We start from the raw sequence: 20,980 nt of genomic DNA, 5'->3' as shown, positions 1-20,980 counted from the left end.
CCCCACGATGTTCTCTTTTTTGGTGCGCATATTTTGTGCATTTTACAGTCCTCTGCCACTTGGTTAAACCATATAAAGTCGTACAGACCGTGGAAACTGCAGCTGCAAGAGCTTGCTTATTCTCTCTCTGGTGCAGTTAGCCCTTGCTGGCTCTACACAGCCCACCTCACCCAGAAGCCTGAAGGAAAGACACTGCCCCATGTTGCCCTGTGCAGTGCCAGAGCCAGTCAGGTCACAGATGCAGAGTCAGGAGGTTGCAAGTACCCCTGGTGCCGTAAGGCCTGTCTTCAGCGTGGCTCAACTGGGTCCTAGAACCAGCAGGAAAGCCAAACTCTAGCCTTCGCTCCTAATCGCTTCCGATTTGCTAAATGTAGGGTGTGTGAGTTTCCTAGGGCTGTCACACAAATTACCACAAACCTGGTAGCTTGAAACCACCGGAACATACTCTCTCACCGATCTGGAGGACGGAAGTCTGAAATCAAGGCGTTGGCAGGGACTGGCTTCCTCCAAAGGTTCTAGGGAAAATCCTTCCTTGTTGCTTCCCCAAGAGTCGCCTTGGCTGTGGCCGCGTAACGCCAGTCTCTGCCTTGTTTTCACGCGGCTTTCTCCTCTGTGTCTCAAATCTCCCTCTGTATCTTATAAGGGATCTGTCATTGGATTTAGGATCCACTCACATAATTCAGGATGATCTCATCTCAAGATTCTAAACTTAATTACATTTGCAAAGATCCTTTTTATAAATAAGGTTACATTTACAGGTTCCGGAGGCTAGTTCATGGGCATATCTTCCGGGGGCCGCTATTCCACCCACTCTAAGGGTTTTGTTTCACTTTTGATTTCTTATGCTTGGACTCTGTTTCTTCTACCTTCAGCATCTGGGTGATACTTCTAGGCCCTCATCACTGATACTGCTCATCCCCACCACAAGTCTTCCTCCCCCTAGAAGCTCTACTCCCGTGCCCCATCCATCCAACACCCCTGCAAAGGCTTTGGAAGCAGAGTGTCTGGATTCAAACACGTATTTCACCACTTCCTTCCTTCCATCATCCACTCATTCATTCATAAATATTTACACCTACTCATTGCCAGGTATTCTCCTAGGCATTAGAGATAGAACATTATAGGAAGACACAAAGTCTGCCTTCTTGGAGGTAGTATTTGTGGACAGGGGGAGACAGGCAATAAACAAACAGAGTACATAATATAATGCCAGGTACTGACAAGGGCTCTGAAGAACAATAAAGCAAAGTGAAGTCACAGAGATGAGGCCGGGGAGGTACAGTTTTAGATGGGGTTGTCAGGGGAGGCTTCTCCTTGGAGGTAACATTTGGCAGAGACTTGAGCAAAGTGTCAGACTGAACCAGGAGAATATGTGAGGAGAGGCCTTCCTGGAAGGGGAACTAGCAATGAAGGCCTGAGGCAAGAAGGACCTTGGTCAGTTTGATGTGTTTGAAAACAGGCAAGAAGGCCAGTTATTACACCCATACTCACAGCAGCGTGTTTGCAGGAGTCACATGGTGGCAGTGACCTAAGTGTCCATCAACAGATGAATACACAAGCAAAATGTGGCACATACACTGCAGGGAGGTGGAGATACTGATTAATATCCTCCAAACTGAGACGGAACTTTGAGACCAAAAAATGAAATAGGCAACTCCATGAAGTGCAATTATGAAGTGCACTGGGGGGAACTTACATGCAGGCAGGATCCCGTGGGCGATAATCCGGAGGCTTTCTCAGCTGCACTCTGCGCCACCCAAAGGGCTGCAGGGGGATTTAAAGAGGCCAATCGAATCTGACTACCAAGTGAGAAGCACATCTGCACTGATTGGAAATGGGAGTTTTTCCTCCTCCCGGGGGGTCTCATGACCCTTAACCACCTGTGTCAGCAAAAGGCATTCTTCCAGTTTTAATATCACACGTAGGCAAGGGGAAAAGTTGATAGGAAACTTGTCTGGCTTGGGTGCATTCCTTGTGAGTAGTCTAACACTCAGTCATGCAGAGAAGGGAGGGGGTGGCACTACGGGCCTAAGATGAAGCTGACCAAAGGGAATCAGTGTGGTTCAGCCACACATACATACAGTGGAATATTATTCAGCCGTAAAAACAAAGGAAATTCTACCACATGCTACATCTTAAAGACATTGGACTAAGTGAAATAAACCAGTCACAAAAAGACAAATACCGTATGATTCCACTTGTATGAGGTACCTGGGTAGTCAAATTGTTAGAGACAGACAGTAGAAGAATGGTTGCCAGGGACTGGGAAGGGGGGAGGGGAGTTAGTGTTTAAGGGGTATGGCATTTCAGTTTTACAAGGTTAAAAACAGTCATGAAGATTGGTCACACAACAATGTGTGCAAACTGTATACTTAAAAATGGTTGAGATGGTAAATTTTATGTGACGGCTATTTCACCACAATTAAAAATAAAAGTTTAAAAGACAAGTTAGTAAACTTCTGTAAGCCTCAGTTGCTTCACCTGTAAAATGAAGATAATAGTCGATCTGTCCTAAGTTGGGTGTGGGAAGGAAACAGAATCATGCAGGCAAAATGCTTCAACACTTCCTGACTTGTAAAATCTGCTTCCCAGATGCTGAGTGTCCTTTTTAGCACAGTTTCTGTTGTTTTTGCTATTATCTTGCCCATCAGCAACTCTCTAGGATGCTGTCTCCTTACCATAGTGCTTTATCATGTTCAAAGCACTTACCATTCTGTGGAATTATTTTATCTATCGAGAAGTTTACTCTTTCATTTGCCACCCTCTTCATGGGAAGCAAGAATTCCTGTTTTAATGTATCATGCTAGCCCCACAGCCTGGAACAGTGCTGGTACATAGAGGGGGCTAATACATACCATTAAAAAATAAATTCTTTGTATTATGGCCATTGTCACTATTACATGACACTCAGATATTTTCGTTAGGCTGGTGTATCCTAAATGATAAAGTAATCTGATGATAAAATTATCTGAGATGATTCCCAGGTGCAGCCCATCCTGCTGAATCAGAATCTCCAGGCAAGTTCCCAGGAATCTTTATTTTTATAGGCCCCTGGGTAAACTGAGTGCTGGTCCTTGCTGCTTCAAAATGTGTGCTCACTAGAAATGCAATCTCAGACCCCACTCAGACCCAGTGAGTCAGAATCTGTGTTTCAACAAGATTTCCAGGGGATGTATATGCAAATTAAAGTTTAAGTTGCACTGGTTTAAGCTGTATTCTCTTAAGAGTTTCCAAACCTGGCAGGTCACCAGAATTACTTAGTGAAACTGGGGGGAGGCCTGAGAAAAGGTACGTTTTTGTCTTCTGATTCTGTGAGTGACTCTGATGGTGAGCTAGACTTAGGAACTACCACTTGACCCCCTATTCCCCACATAAAGATTAACCCACTACATGGTTTAAAAAAAGAATGAGTCCTGGCTCTCTTGGAAAAATGTCATGCAGTTCTATGCCTAAAGCTGATGGACTCGGAAGTACGGTAGGTGATGCTGGTAAGTTTTGGTGTCCCCTGCCTTCAAGCAGTTAAAAGCGAGAGACTCTGCCAGGACTGTCACAAAGTGGTACTGGGAACAATCTGACCATCCAACAGAGCTTTACTGTCAGTGTATCAGATATCCTAAGAAGAAATTAACTCCTGCCACCTCTCATACCCCCACCCCTGTTTAAAGATAGGTTTTATTATTATTTGGGGATGGTAAGGCTGACAGACCAGGAGATGATTGCCATTGAAAAGATAGTTTCGGACTTCCCTGGTGGCACAGTGGTTAAGAATCCGCCTGCCAATGCAGGGGACACGGGTTTGAGCCCTGGTCTGGGAAGATCCCACATGCCACGGAGCAACTAAGCCCGTGCACCACAACTACTGAGCCTGCACTCTAGAGCCCGTGAGCCATAACTACTGAGTCCGTGAGCCACAACTAATGAAGCCCACGCGCCTAGAGCCTGCACTCCGCAACAAGAGAAGCCACCGCAACAAGAAGCCACACACCACAATGAAGAGTAGCCCCCACTTGCCACAACTAGAGAAAGCCTGTGCATAGCAACGAAGACCCAATGCAGCGAAAAATAAATAAATAAATTTATTAAAAAAAAAAAACGAAAGAAAAGATAGTTTGTTACAGTTCCCAAGAAGAGGGGTACACCATGCCATATGGGGGACAAAAGGGGAAGCACCAGGGTTGGTCAGGACACAGAGGAAGAGGAGGGAAAATGGGAACAAGAGCCTTTATTGTGGTTTCTCTGAGATGAAACAGGTGGGGCAGGGTAAGCAGGCGCTGGGGTGCAGGGGCTGTCCCTAGTTGTCTGGTACCTGGCCCTGCAGTGACTAGGGCAGGGGGAGAGTGGCCCAAGTGTGCGAGCCTGATAGAAAAGGTGGTGGGGATATGGGCTCTGGATTGGTTGGTTTGCATTTGAAAAGCACTGCAGCTGGTGAGCTCTTTACTCTCTCAAGGAGTTGGGTCACCCTGGGAGAAGCAGCCTCTTCCAGGGTCGGTAAGGCCCCAGATGTCAAAACATCAGAATGCAGAAAATAAAAGACATGGTCGATACAACCCCCTAAGCCCCACCACTCAGTCAGCTAAGATCAGGAAAATTCTTTATGCCAATCATAGAATTAGCACTGCCTTATCTGTAGAATATACATTATCTTACCGATATCATACTCTTCCTTTCTGGCATGCCATTTTCCACTGTCTCTATACTTAACATAATAATAATTCTGATATTGGAAATGGAGATGTGATTCACCTTTAACATTTCAAATGACATTACTCCCATGATGTTAATATAAGATACTTCAGATAACTTTTCACTCTGCCTCTTCTCTAAAGATGAATTTGGCATCACTTGTAGTCTGTCGCCCGGGGCTCAGGCATCTGATAACTCTGTTTAGCTAATGTCATAGACTTTGATGAAATGGTCCTAGGAAAAATGAAACTTAATCACAGCCCTTTTCCTTTTCTCCTCTAGTTGAGGAATAAAGTGACAGTGGGTTAAAGTCACTCCAAAAGATGCTTGAAATGTACCCCAGAAACTTGAGAAAAGCTAAAGGCAATGCCTCTTATATGTCTTCATGATTTATAATGTCAGATGTGAAAACATTGTGTGATGGCTCTTCATCTTCTTTTACTCACAAGTCATATTTCTTTCTGGATTTGAGTTTTAAAGTTGAAGTTCAAGGCCAGTGATACTTATTTATTAACTCACACAGTGAATACTGCCCTGGTAATAATCATCTAGTTTTTCTACCTCTGACTTTTAACTTTATCCCCAAAGCAGGGAGAGAATGGTCAGGGAATAAGCTCAGAATTACACACTCCATACATTGTTTAGATCTGAATACAAGATTGTGTGCCAACAACCTTCTTCATTTGGTTTACTTTTTAAGAATACTTTCATACTATGGACAATAATGTGCGCAATTTAAATATTAAAATATCAAAATGTATCTAAATTCTTTAGCTAGCCATACTGATAACTTTTCAACTCTTGGATGATGTCTGATATAAAATATGAAGCTCTGTTTGGCTCACTAATTTGCCAAATACGCATTGGGACTCCTTAACACATTTTCCCAAAACACATGGTCTCTCCCAAGGTTAACATCACATTGGAGACTTACAGTTAAATAATGGACCCCAGGATCCAAAGCCAAATAAAACAAATCCAAGACATGTATATATATATACGCTTATCGTGAAAAGCATTTGACCTAATAGCTACATGGAAAAAAAATCTAGCATTTTCATTCCTAACAGAGAAATAAATCTTCATTGATCCCATGCCTACAAGCTAAAACAAAAACAAAAAACTTTATACTGCTTCCTATACAAACTATAGCTCCTTTCCTTTTCATCAACTTGATAAGAAAAGTGACCTTTGTTTTCCTTTTCTGCTCAATATATAACCTACTGTAATCTGACTTCTGGACCAAGTGTCTCTTTTAAAGATAACTACTTTCCTGTTCTAGTTTTTAAAGGATCAGGAAATTCACAGAAGAGGAAATACACTAATAGACTTGTCAATGCAAGATAAAGCATGTAATTAAGATTGGCACATGACTAGTACTATTCTCAAAGCCATCAGTTGCTTATACTTGCCCAGAATCCATTTCTGCTTCTGGTAATATCACCCTGATTTTCTTTTGGGCATCCTCTGACAGCCCCCACTATTAGTTAAGAGATAGACGGTGTAATTCCAGTCTTGCCAATAAGAGTACAGAATCCTCTTGGCTCTAGTGATTGGTTTAAGGGGAGTCACATGACTCAGACTAAACCAATCAAAAGCAATGCAGGAATTCTGCAGCACTTTTGGTAAGTTCTCTTCAACTGCAGGTGGTAAATTGTGTGAAATATAAGCTTAGTGATGCTGGTGGCCAATCTGCTATCACTAAGGGAGAGATGGTCTGAGAAAGGAACAGAAACAGAGGAAAGCAAAGTGAAGAGATGAAGAGAAATTTCTGATGACATTTTAATCCTGAGGGCTGGTCCTGCCCAGGAGATCCACCTAAAACATTTAACAACTTCATTGTATCCTTTTAATGTTTTGTTTTGGTTGTTCAAGTCACTCAAACTTTGGTTTCTCTATTACTTATACTCAAAGAACAGGGTCAATACAGGTATCAATATTATATAATCTATATAATACATATATAAAGGTGATGGACAGTGGGCACTCTGGTGAGATTAATCGCTATAATTTTTTTTGAAAACCCTTTTTTTGATCTTACAAAAAGCATGTAGAAATAAAGAAAATTTTAAAAATTAAAATAAAGAGTCAAATGTTCTTTTTACTTCTGAATCTACTTAAAATCATTGAATCATTTGGCAATTCCCTCTTTGATCTCTACTTTTCTCACTTCCGTGACCACCCTATTTCTTGAATCTCCTCTCAACAACTTAAAATATCTCTTCTGGGCTGCATTCACAGCATCTTTTCTTTTGCTTAAATTTTAGTGTCCCAGAATTTTATACTCAGCTTTCTAGTCTTCTAACTCCATGTGTTCTTGCAGGTGGCCTTGCCTTATTATTCGCATATATTTCCTAGATCTCCAGTCCCCATCTTTTACTTAAAATCCATACAGATGTTTGTAGTTGGACTACTGGCTACCTCCACCTGGATGTCCTCAAATTCAACATGCTGCAAGGTGCATATACCATTGTCCCTCGGTATTGATGGGAGATTGGTTCCAGGATTTTCACACATACGAAAACCTGGGATGCTCAAGTCCCTTCAATAAAATAGCATAGTATTTGCATATAACCTATGCACATCCTTCTGTATACTTTAAATCATCTCTAGGCTACTTATTATACCTAATACAATGTAAATAGTTGTAAATGCAATGTAAATGCGATATAAGTAGTTGCTGGCATGCAGCAAATTCAAGTTTTGCTTTTTGAAACTTTTTGGAATTTTAAAAAATATTTTCAATCTCTAGCTGATTGAATCCGTGGATGTGGAACCTGTGGATATGGAGGGCCAACTATATTTTATTTTCTTTCAAAACTGCAACTCATCCTGCCTTCCCTTATTATGGGGGCCAACTGTCCAAGCTAAAACCTTTGGAGATGTCCTTGATTTGTTCCTTTAATTTGCTTCCCCACATCCAATGAATTAACACATCTTGTTAATTTATCTCCTATGTATTTCTCAGAACTCCTCCTCTTCTCTATTCTCTGTGATACTCTTTTGTTAAGAATTCCATCACTTTTCCTGTAGACCAGCGATTCTCAAATCCCAACGTGCAAAGAGAATCACCTGAAAAGCTTACTAAAATGAAATCCCTAAGCTTAATCCTTCAAGAAACTCTGACGAGCTTGGTCTGAGAATCCCACTCTGAGAAAATTGATTTTGTTTATTTTAACAGCCTTCTAACCGCGCTGCTGTGAATGTAGCTATTTTGATTATTTCATTTGCTGACCTGCTTGAAAACTTCCAAAGGTCCACCATCGCATGCAAGATAAACTGCAAACTCCCTTACATGGCATACCATGCTTTCAAAGGGCAGCTAACCCCTTCAATCCCATCTTCCTGTTCTCCAAGTAAGCCATCTGTCTGAAGAAATGGAAGATAGGTCTTTCGCCCTAACTTTGCTCTACTTCATAACATTTAATAGTCTGTTATCTAGTGAACACTATAGGGTGTTTCTAGGTGACAGGCTCAGTGCTAAACTTTTACCTACATTATCTCATTTAATACATGCTACAGTCATGTGAAGTAAGGGGCATGATTATTATAGTTTTACAGCTCAGAGAGTTTTGAGGGTCGAAGAAGTAACTTGCCCATGGTCACACAGCTATTAATTGCTGGAGCGGCCCCCTGAATCAGAGTACTAGACTGTTCCTCTGGTCACAGGCTTGCCACACCATTAAAATACGAGCTCCTCAAGCGGCCCCGAAGGGCGGCAGGGTACTCAATTCCAACACCAAGCTTTCGCATAGTGGGTGCTCAATTCGTGCAGTTGACTTTCTGAATGATGGTATGAATGAATGAATGAATGAATGAATGCTAGGAGGAGGAAAGAATAAGGAAGAAATTATCATGCTTATTAGCCCTTATCTCAAAATGTGATTTCATTTCCAGGAATTTATTTTCCTTACTAATAAAGCTACCTTTAAAACTACCATTTTGAGAGGCACTTAAAACTCATTCTATATTTTTAATTGAAATTTTTATTGAGATAATTATAGATTCACATGCAGTTTTAAGAAATAATTCAGAGAGATCTCGAATGCCCTTTACCCAGTTTCCCTGAAAAGTCATGTCTTGCATAAGTAGAGCAGAGCTTCATAACCAGTATATCAGTATTAATACTGTCAAAATAGAGAACTTTCCATCACCACAAGGATCATTCTTGTCACCCTTGTATAGCCACACCACTTCCTTCCTGCCCACTTCTCTCTAATCTATTCTCTATTTCTATAATTTTGCCATTTCAAGAAAACTATGTAAATGGAATCATACAGTATGAAATCTTTTGCAACTGGCTTTTTTCAGACTTCTTTATATATTCTTAGACACTAGTAATTTGTCAAATGTTTAGTTTGAAAGTATTTTCTCCCAGTCTGTAACTTGTCTTTTTACTCTCTTCACATAGGCTTTAAAATAGAAAAAATTTTAAATTTTGATAAGCTCTAATTTATCAATTTTTCCTTTTATAGATCATGATTTTTGTATCAAGTCTAAGAGTTCTATCTAGCCTCAGATCCCACAGATTTTATTTTATATTCTTCCTAAAAGTTTTGTCATTGTATGTTTTACACTTAGGTCCATGATCCATTTTGAGTTAATTTTTGTATTAGGCATAATGTTGAGTTTAAGGATCATTTTTATACCTATGGATGTCCAATTGTCTGAGGACCATTTGGTGAAAAGGCTGTCCTTCCTTCATTGAATTGCTTTTGCAACTTTGTCCAAAATGTAAATCTACAATTATCTCAAAAGTTTAATTTAATAAAAACCTATTTGGATGGGATGAAAATGTTTGGAACTAGACAGAGGTGACGGCTGCACACACGACATAGAGAAAGTACTAAATGCTGGTGAATTGCATACTTTATAATGGTTGAGTTTATGTTGTGTGAATTTCACCTAAATTAAAGAAAAGTGGGGAAAAAAGCTTATCCTAGCTAACCTTCCAACCAATATTTTGTACAATTCAAAAAGTTCTTCAAAGGCTGTATAGAAAAGACTTTTCATATCATCATCAAGCCAATTTTTTCTGTTTGGTTGTAATTGCCAGATGCCCCATTGCTAAAGTTAGGCAACATCTTAACTTCTAACCTCTGACTGAGATAAACATTTTTAACAGTGAGTCAACATGAGGGCAGTTTGAGTGGCAGCAGTTTTTAATAGACCTAATATTTCCTGGCAATCTGTCCCTGTATGTCCTTAGTCATTCTTGGACCATCATTTATATCCCCACTTGTCTTCATCCTTCTGCACTAAAGTGCCCTAAACAGAATGCTCTACTATATCATGTGGTGATCACTGCCTTTTTCTCCGAGCACGCAGCCCTGGAATAATATATTTTATCACTTTTCTGACAAGGAATTCACAGGACTCTCCTAAGTAAAAGCAAGATAGTGAGTTAAGGGCAGAGGGTCGGGGAACTCTGCGACTTGCTGAATTTCTAGACAGTTTTATACTGAAACTTTCTCCCATTTGTTCACTTTAATTAACAGTGAAGAGGGTCCACTGGAAAATTCCTGATCCCAAGGAATCTCGGAGATGACCTGAGGGTTCATATTATCAAGACCCAGCTTCAAAAAATCCGTGAGATATTTGTATTACTGCATTCAGATCATGTTCAAATGGCAGACCAATGTCAGTCTAGAAAACCCCACACTTAACATATTTTAAAATACCTTTTATGAAGAGAAAATTGGTCTTTTACCTTTAAGTCATCTTAACAAGACACCCTGGACATGGCCATGGAGAATTACAAATTTAGTCCAGAAAACTTGGCAAACTGGTGCCAATTGTTGACTTACTAAAATGTCCTCTCCCCTAACGTCTCATCATATTACAGAGCTGAAATGATCAGACGGGAGAGGAGCCACCTGCACTTCTCTGTGGAATAAGCTCATCCGAGCCCCTAATATCCTGAACATGGAAGAATGGTGACAATATCACAACCTGATTTTAATTCTAATCTACTGTTACTGTTCATTTATCTCAATATTTATCAGTTCCTTTGCTGTACACCTGAAACTAACACAACATTGCAAATCAACTATATTGCAATAAAAAATTTTTAAAAATAGATAACCAAAAAAAAAAATATTTGTCAGTTCTTCCTTTAAGCCTTAATGGCACCCCACCCCCAACCAGGTAATAAATGGCCGTTCCATCTCTTGTTTACCTTTTTTCCCCTTTGTGTTATCATGAATTTTCTAGAAGAGTTTTCCCACATTGTGCTCTGCCAAATATTAGTATTCTAAGAAAATATTAGCAAATCTTCTATGAAACATGTCCTATCTTCTGGTAAGCTGGGAAACACAACATCCCACCTCTCTCTTCCAAAATCATGATTTTCATAAGTACACTAAAAGGTCATAGAAGTCCTATGATAAAGAAATCTGCTTAATTCTGTGCTTCTTAAATCTATTTGGACCACAAAATACATTGTGTGTGTGTGTCTCACCTAATAGCATCTCTGGAACACCAGTGTCTGGAACGCTGTTCTAAAACAAATAGCCTCTGCTTGTTGATTCCATTTTCTTCTTATTACTGCATTATACTTGCAATCTCAGTATACCAGCAATATCCAAAAGGTCAAATTTAGTTATTGATTTTTGTTTCCGCCAATGATTATTTCTTTTCACTTTTATGAGGTAGTCTATACAGTCAACAACATACACATTTTTCAAACTCCTCACTGGGATTTCATAATTCTTTATTACTGTTATGAACTAGATATCTCAATTTTCTTAACACGTAAAATGTCCAGACTTCTTAGTCTGGCATTCAGAGACCTATAGCATCCAGATTCAACCTTCTTTTCTATCCAGATCTCTCTCTAATCACATCCACAAATCTTTTTTTTTGTTATTGAAGTATAGTTGATTTACAATGCTGTGTTAGTTTCAGGTGTACAGCACAGTGATTCAGTATATATATATATATATATATATATATATATATATATATATATATATATATATATAATATTCTTTTTCAGATTCTTTTCCATTATAGGTTATTGCAAAATACTGAGTATAGTTCCCTGTGCTATATAGTAGGTCCTTATTGTTTATCTATTTTACATACGGTAGTGTGTATATGTTAATCCCAAACTCCTAATTTATCCCCTCTCCCCTTTCCCCTTTGGTAACCATAAGTTAGCTTTCTATGTCTGTGGGTCTATTTGTGTTTTGTAAATAAGTTCATTTGTATCTCTTTTTATTGATTCCACATATAAGTGACATCATATATTTGTCTTTGACTTACTTCACTTACTATAATAATCTCTTACTATAATAATCTCTAAGTCCATCCATGTTGCTGCAAGTGGCATTATTCCATTCTTTTTTATGGCTAATTCTCCATGGGTATATATATCCCAAATCTTCTTTATCCATTTATCTGTTGATGGACATTTAGGTTGTTTCCATGTCTTGGCTATTGTAAACAGTGCTGCAATGAACACTGGGGTGCATGTATCTTTTCAAATTATAGTTTTCTCTGGATATATGCCCAGGAGTGGGATCACTGGATTATATGATAACTCTATTTTTAGGTTTTTAAGGAACCTCCACACTGTTCTCCATAGTGGCTGTACCAATTGACATTCCCACCAAGAGTATAGGCGAGTTCCTTTTTCTCCACACCCTCTTCAGCATCTACTGTTTGTAGACTTTCTGATGATGGCCATCCTCACCAGAGTGAGGTGATAACACATTGTAGTTTTGATTTGCATTTCTCTAATAACCAGCGATGGGCAGCATCTTTTCATGTACCTCTTGGCCATCTGTATGTCATTGGAGAAATGTCTAGATCTTCTGCCCATTTTTTGATTGGGTTGTTTGTTTTTTTGATATTGAGGTGTATGAGCTGTTTGTACATTTTGGAAATTAATCCCTTACAGGTCACATCATTTGCAAATATTTTCTCTCATTCTGTGGTTGTCTTTTCATTTTGTTTATGGTTTCCTTTGCTGTGCAAAAGCTTTAAAGTTTAACTAGGTCCCATTTGTTTATTTTTGTTTTTATTTCCATTACTCTAGGAGGCGGATCCAAAATATATTGCTGTGATATATGTCAAAGGGTGTTCTGCCAATGTTTTCCTCTAGGAGTTTTATAGGATCCATTCTTACATTTAGGTCTTTAATCCATTTCGATTTTATTTTTGTATATGGTGTTAGAGAATGTTCTAATTTCATTCTATTACATGTAGTTGTCCAGTTTTCCCAGCACCACTTATTGAAGAGGCTGTCTTTTCTCCATTGTATATTCTTGCCTCCTTTATCATAGATTAATTGACCATAGGTGTGTGGGTTTATTTCTGGGCTTTCTATCCTGTTCCATTGATCTATATTTCTGTTTTTGTGCCAGCACCATACTGTCTTGATTACTGTAGATTTGTAGTATAGTCTCAAGTTAGGGAGCCTGATTCCTCCAGCTCCATTTTTTTTCCTCAAGATTGCTTTGGCTATTTGGGGTCTTTTGTGTTTCCATACAAATTAAAAAAATTTTTGTTCTAGTTCTGTGAAAAAATGAGGCCACCATCACACTGATACCAAAACCAGTCAAAGATACCACAAAAAAAGAAAATTAAAGGCCAATATTACTGATGAATATAGATGCAAAAATCAACAAAATACTAGTAAACCAAATCCAAGAATACAGTAAAAGGATCATACACCATGATCAAGTGGGATTTATCCCAGGGATATAAGGATTTTTCAACATCCACAAATCAATCAGTGTGATACCCCACATTAACAAACTGAAGAATAAAAACCATATGATCATCTCAATAGACACAGAAAAAGCTTTTGATAAATTCAACATCCATTTACGACTAAAAACTCTCTAAAAAGTGAGTATAGAGGGAACATACTGCAACATTTTAAAGACCATATATGACAAACCCACAGCTAACATTTTACTCAAGGGTGAAAAGCTGAAAGCATTCCCTCTAAGATCAGGAACAAGACAAGGATGCCCACTCTCCACTTTTATTCAACATAGTTTTGGAAGTCCTAGCCACAGCAATCAGAGAAGAAAAAGAAATAAAAGGAATCCAAACTGAAAAAAGAAGTGAAACTATCACTCTTTGCAGATGACACAATACTATACATAGAAAATCCTAAAGACATTACCAGAAAACTACTAGAGATCATCAATTATTTCAGTAAAGTTGCAGGGTACAAAATTAATGCAGAGAAATCTGCTGCATTTTTATACACTAACAACAAAAGATCAGAAAGAGAAATTAAGGAAACAATCACATTTACCACTGCATCAAAAAGAATACTATATCGAGGAATAAACCTAACTAAGGAGGCAAAAGACCTTTACTCTGAAAACTGTTAAGACACTGATGAAAGAAACTGAAGATGACACAAACAGATGGAAAGATATACCGTGTTCTTGGATTGGAAGAATCAGTATTGTTAAAATGACTATACTATCCAAAGCAATCTATGGGATTCAATGCAATCCCTATCAAATTCCATTCACAAATCTTTTTTTTTTTTTGTATATAAAGAACTTTATAAATAGTAAAAAGCAACAAACTCAATAAAAATGTGCAAGCAACTAAACAGACAGTTCCTAAAAATCATTATATTAATAGCCCAAAACACATGAAAAAAGCTCAACATCATTAGTTACCACATTCACAAATCTTAATCCTCTATCCAAACTGATCTACTCACCAACTTACCAAAATATCTGGCACATTTGCATCTCGCCTGTATGCATGGTGTTTTTGTTAAAAAGGTTGCATTCCCTTCTTCCATTGCTTAATCTTACACATGCTGAAAGCTGACCTAGCCATCTCTCATTATTTCTGTATTTTTTTGTCAGTCTTCCCCTTCTAGACGGTAAACTCCACATGTGCAATAGCCATATATGTTTCTAAGGATTAAATAGCCAGCTTAGCTCAGTACCTGATAAGTAATTCCTAGGTGTCCAATAAAGAGATGTTGGATTGAATCTATTGATAAATTCCTCTAATTTCTATACTACCCATTTTTCATTGTCTTACCTCTCATTTTGTATTAGTGTGTATTGCCTATGTTGGTAGTTACTATTTTGGTTTGTGCACTGCGTTAATCATCGATATATACCAAGTTCTTTAACTGCAGAGTTTGGGAATTATATGCATTTATAATTGCATACATTATGCAACTAGGCTATGCAACTAGGGGCTTATCCATAACAGGTACTGAATAAACCCTGGTAGATTGGCTAGTTAATTCAGGGAACACACAGTCTCTTATCTTCCATGAAGCTTTCCTGCTCATATTTAGCTTCTTTTTCTAACAGTTACTGTCTCTACAACTCACCTTGGTTCATATTTGTAGACTTGTTTCACATGTTTATCAAATTTCTTCTACTGAGCTTGTGAATTCTTAAAGGGTGAAAAGCTCTGTTTCATGGATATTTGTGTCTCCTAAACAGGTGAGAACATAATAGAAATTAGTTAAATTTAAATGGATAGAAACTGAGATGGTCGTACTACATTTCTCTTTATTATTTTTGACATGTATGATACAATGTTACTATTCTAGTCTTTTATGCAGACAAAAATAAATGATATAAAATACATAATACACTTGATCATTTTAACCACACACAAAATACTGAGTGATTGAAACTATGTTACATGTATATTTTACAAAGGAAAAACAGACTACTATAATAATATATTTGGATGAAATTGTCATTACAGTTTGGGTGTTATACAATGTTAAATATGAATATTCAAAAGAATCACTATTTATAGAACCAATTTGATATTTTAATGTTGAAAATAATGAATACTGTGTAAATGAATACTTATAAAAATATTTTTTAAACAAAAAGCTATGTTCTACTCATTTACTTGGCAGTTACAAAAATATATATTCATCTGAAACTCTAGTAAATTTGCTTGAGGCATTAGATACTCATATTTAAATGTACTTTTTCTAGGGCATTTTACTTACTTAGCATTCTTGACTTCACACAGTATATATACCTACATGGTATTAGAATAGGTTTGTGTTACAAATATCATTCCAAGTAAAAGACACAGAGGAGATTAACACTGAGGAGATACTGTGAAGATTTTTGAACCAAATGCACGCAACACATAAATGAGGCCCATTGGCTGTGCCTTTTACAAAGTGAATTCTCAAACACGTTTGTTGAATGAACGCATGAGTGGATAACATTTATTCTGTTGTTTGCACCCCAAATTAGCTATTCAAACTAGAACTACCATGTAAGAATTCAACAATTTTGTTCTTAATCGGCTGCTTCTTCTGATGGCAAGGCCAGGTCAATAGACTCCAGATCGAGTAGCAAACTAGTGCCAGTGATCAAAAGATGGCAGGTATGCTTACGGCATATTTAGACAGACATTCAATATATTGAACAACTACATATTTCATACCTTCATACAAAATAAGACAGAAGAATCTAAGTAAGTTTTATAATGTATTACCGTAAAAACAAAACATTATAAATATATATGTATATTTTATATATATATATATATATATATATATATATATATATCTCTTAGTACACCTAGTAGACTTCAGACATCTCTTCTCAGTGAGAGGAGCAAGCTATCCTGAGTGAAGTAGGCCATGTGTCTGCATAGCACAGCTTGGCAATATGAATGCTGAGATCACTGTTAAAAGCAAAGCTTTTAAGTAGTAAAATTTTTGAAAACAAAAGACTGACCATGATAACTATTATGGAATCGCAGCACCTACAAAGGTTATGGCCACTGTATGTAAAAGGAACCAGCCTAAGCCCGCTCTTGGCCCAGATGCCTCCTGGAACTTTACCCCACCTCATCTGCTTCATCAAGGGTGAAAACTTTTCTGAGGCTCATCCCTAACCCTTCAAAAAAGTTGATAAAGTTCAGAATATTTTTCTTAATCGAGGTTCAGATCATCCTAAATCGTTTCCGAAGCTTTTGCTTTCATGTTTATGCAGGGCAACTGACAATTCATTTGGCAAACTGGTTAATATTAATGTATATACATGTTAATGAAATAACTACTACTCACTTTGGGAAAGTAATTGAGGTATAATTTTGTACGATAATTCACTTAAAAATAAGCCTTTAAAAATGAAACATAGTTTTTGAAAATTCAGAAGCAATTTAGTCACATGATAAAGGTTAGTTTCATTCTTACTAAATACAGCTAGTGAAGAAAATCTAAAAATGACCTTTAAAGTAAAATGTAAATGAAGATGACTTAAATTAAGGTTAGTCATTTTAAATTTCAATCTTATGTTTTACTGAAAATATAGATGAATAAACATATTCCCTCTATTCTGCACTAAATCATGCTACATAGGAAAAGATCTACGTGAACTAACGAAAGAGTACTTTGGTGTTCTAATTGCAAATCTATTATTTTCAAATACATAGAGTAACTAACTCAACTGAATGCTTCCAAGTCAATAAACATTAGTTTTGCTGTTAAAATGCGTCCAAAGGGTTGAAAATAGTTTGGTTTCTTAAATGGGTTAATATCTCCTAGGGATTTTTTTACCCATTCATTTTCTTGGCTTTTACAGTTAGTGCCAAGGTCAGTATCATTTCATTCTGAATTTAACTATCACAAAATATAAATTAATAGAGTCAGAACCAATATCAATATAATGTCATATGTATCACAGTATCATGAGAAATTAACCTACTTTTAAATTGAACATTGTTGCTGCAATAACAGTGGCCACTGAACACACAGTGAATCTAAGCCACTGGCAGAATGTGATTTGAAAAGACAGAAAATAGTGTGAGACTTCTAAAATGGGGATATTGGTTCATAAAATAAAGCTTATACTCTAAATTCAAAATTACATATCCAATATAAGCAAAACTAGTACAAAAGTTCCTCCCTTCCTTCCTTCCTCCATCTTTCTTTCTCTCTTCCTTCCTTTCTTTCTTTTTCTTTCTTTCTCTCTCTTTCCCTCCTTCCTTCCTTCCTTCCCTCTTTCTTTCTTTCTTGTTAAATGTAATGGAAGTAGATGCAAAATTTTAGTCTCTTCAAATTACTCACACTTTCAATAATATATTAAATTTTGTAATACTTAATGAGAAAACTTTATAAGATATGATGGAATGTTTAAGATTTACTGACCATGAATGACTAGTTAACAAGTATTTATGAACCAGTCCCATATTAAGAACCAAAATCTCTAGGTGTGACCTTCCCTTTTAGGTGGAGAGAGGCAGATGTCCAAACCCAGAACTTCAAAGTCGGCAGAACTTGGAAGAACTGTTAGCAGGCTTCTGTAATGTTTAAAGGTTCACTGCTTGCAGAGGAGTATGTGAGCATTGAGGTAAACCCATTCTAAAAACTCAAGGCCAGTCTATGGTCATACCACCCTGAACATACCCGATCTCATCTAAAAACTCAAGGTCAGTTAAATGTCTGACGTCACACAGAGGTACATCATGGTGTTGAAGAGTTGTCTTTATTAATTCACTCATTTGACATTTTTTACTGTTACCACTGTTTTGGAATCATAGTCAAATTTTATATAATGTACTATTCCAGACTTTCAAAACATATCTAAAACTGTTATCTTCAATTATGAGGGATAGATCATGTTTTTTCAGATTGCAATAGCATTGGGTTACCTCATAATGTGTATCCAGAATGGTAAAATGTCCAGGAAATCCTATGGTTTTCATATATTAAAGGCATTTTACACATTTCCATTCACTTTTTTCTCAATGTAAGATGTATAATTTAATGGCCCACACCACACATAACTCCAACTTTACTAACAAATAATTGGCAATATTACATTTCCTATATTAATAAGGAAAAGCAGCACAATGTATTAAGAAGGCAGACTTCCTGGGTTCAAATCCTGGTTCTACCACTTATCAGCCATGTGATCTTGGGCAAGTCACTGGACTATTCTTTGCTTTACTTCCTCAATGGTAAAATGGGGGTGATGCAAGAATATCACCTCAAATCACTGTTAGGATTAATGAAGCAATAACAACAAAGTATGGGTGAAGCACCTGGAGGTATTGCTTGGCAGGTAGAAATTACTTAGGTTTTAGCTACAGTTTTTATTACAATCAAAAATCACAGTGACTGATGGTAATATAAGTCATCACTAACTTTTGAGATTTCAATAAGCGCCAAGCACTCTGATAGATGGTACACTTACACCATGTTTAACCCTTAAAACAATATTAAGTAACCCTATTATATAGAGATTAGATCTTAAAATATGCTAATTTGTAAATACTACAATAGCAGATGGTTTTCCCCTATGAAACAGCAAAGTACGACTGAAATGTTTAAGTGATCCCTTCATGCCTCTAAAAAGGAACACTACTTCTAGGGTAGTGATTAGAAAACAGTAATGACAACATGAAAAGTACTTGCTAGTTAATCAGCTTTACTCACTCATTAGCCCTGTGTTAAATGTAATCAAATTTTCAGTACAGGAAAATCACAATTTACTAATTTCATGGACCTTCGGGATCACTTGCAATAGTATCAAGAATGTTAAACCCCTGAAAGTGAAGAATATGTTTCATGTAGATATTTACATTAAGGTCATATCTTCATTAAATTCAAAGTGTTCAACTTTTTCTCTGAAATCTCTGATGTTAGTTTCTTTATTTTTCATTATAGATGTGTACTTGTCATGAAAGTCTTAAGTGCTTCTGTGCTGAATAACATTTATTATTAATTTGACCAGTATATAAAGGCCTCATGTATACGCAACGCAGCATTTCTGTTATTCAATACACAACTGTTAGTGATGAAAGTTTTTTTAATAAGTGTTTGAAAACTATTATCAAATTTCATAAATTAAAATTTCATAATGGTTTGTATATACTTTAGTTATGAAAAGCATTTCACATAAGAAATTAGTCTAAATCCACCTAAGTATCACAATCACAGTAAGGGCATTTTAATTGTTTTGAAAATTACAGATTTAAAATCAATATTACTATATTCATTATACTAAAAAAAACAATGTTATTTTATCAATGTAGAAAGGATAAACATTATGTAAACTTTAGAATGAAAATAGAATACACCTTGCACTTTCATAAATTATGAAGGTCTCTAATAGTCCTTTAAAAGTTCAACAAATAAAGCTTTATTTTCTCATCTTATATATATATTACCTTGATAGAAAAACACTCAGCATGGTGTATTCTTTTAGAAGTCTGACATCTCATATGAAAGCCTTTAATAAAATAAGAGCTTTAGGTATCTTTCAAATTTAAAGGTTGACTTTTTAAATAGGCTTATTTTTCCCTCCTTCACCCTCGTCTTCCTTCCAACCCTCCCCAATCCCTGCCTCTCCCCATCTCCTGGCACCTACAGAACAGCATCAGGACTCCGCCCAAGGAAGCCACGCCCACTTCAGAAACCAAGGACAGCATGGTTCCCTGGAACTGTCCACGAGCATAAAGGGTCCCTGAAAGCAGCTGGAAGAAGGTCTTGCTGGAGACCTCAGTCAGCTCTCTTCTCCTCTACTGAGAAACACTCCCTTAGAAAGAGTAAAGGATGCTCTTCACCTTTCACCCGCAAGCTACTTTCTCAGATGCAAGTGGGAGACAGAAAACCTAAGACACCCAGTCTCTACTGTCTGTCACATTTCTGTGTGATGATCTGGAAAGTGTGACCACATTTCTTCAATGACAGACTTCTTCAAACGGAAATATCCAACACAACACGCTCCATTTGGAGAAGATGAAAGCAAACACAATACAATAATTTTAATAAATGGGAAAGGAGGCACAATGGTTAATGTTTTATCTCTGATATTTTTTTATGTAATCTCCAGGGATGAATAATTCACGTTAACACACATGAAAGATCGGTTTGTGAAGCTGAGTTGTCTGAATGGACTTCCATCCATTTCCAGCACAAATATCTAAGTACAAGCTGAACATTAGTTATTTACACCATGATGAAAGACCAAGAGAAAAAAATCCATGTTTTTATGTTGAGCGGAGAATATTTAGCCAGCACGTTCTTTGTCTAGTCCGGTCAGAAGCTTCTGCTTGCCTGGTTCCTTGGAGATTCTCCTCATTCTTCTCCAACTGGGGGAGGAGGCTCGCACAGCTTGTACAGCCTACAAAAGGCATGGGAAGGTGTGACAACAGCCCGGCATATTGACATTGCTTGACATGTTTTTATTTGTATCACAAATACATTGACAATAATTTCTTGGTTTGGGAGTCAGTCATGATCATATCACCAATTTCACTAAAAATTGCCTGTGTGTTAGCAAACTCCAAAATTCCGGTTCTGTTATTA

General features: G+C 37.2%; 1 protein-coding gene across 1 annotated transcript in view; it reads right to left on the bottom strand.

Annotated features, from left to right (window-relative positions):
- Positions 1-19,790: 19,790 nt before the first annotated feature.
- Positions 19,791-20,980, bottom strand: part of PREX2 (phosphatidylinositol-3,4,5-trisphosphate dependent Rac exchange factor 2) — a 291,158-nt gene continuing 289,968 nt past the window's right edge. The window contains exon 40 of the mRNA XM_068525808.1: positions 19,791-20,795. Coding sequence (XP_068381909.1) covers positions 20,750-20,795 — 46 coding nt within the window. The 3' untranslated portion in view covers positions 19,791-20,749. The remainder of the gene's footprint in view (positions 20,796-20,980) is intronic.

This window comes from Eschrichtius robustus, chromosome 17 (assembly GCF_028021215.1).
Source record: "Eschrichtius robustus isolate mEscRob2 chromosome 17, mEscRob2.pri, whole genome shotgun sequence".
NCBI lineage: Eukaryota > Metazoa > Chordata > Mammalia > Artiodactyla > Eschrichtiidae > Eschrichtius > Eschrichtius robustus.
Note: the sequence above shows the minus strand (reverse complement) of the source record. Positions and strands in the feature narration are given on the sequence as shown.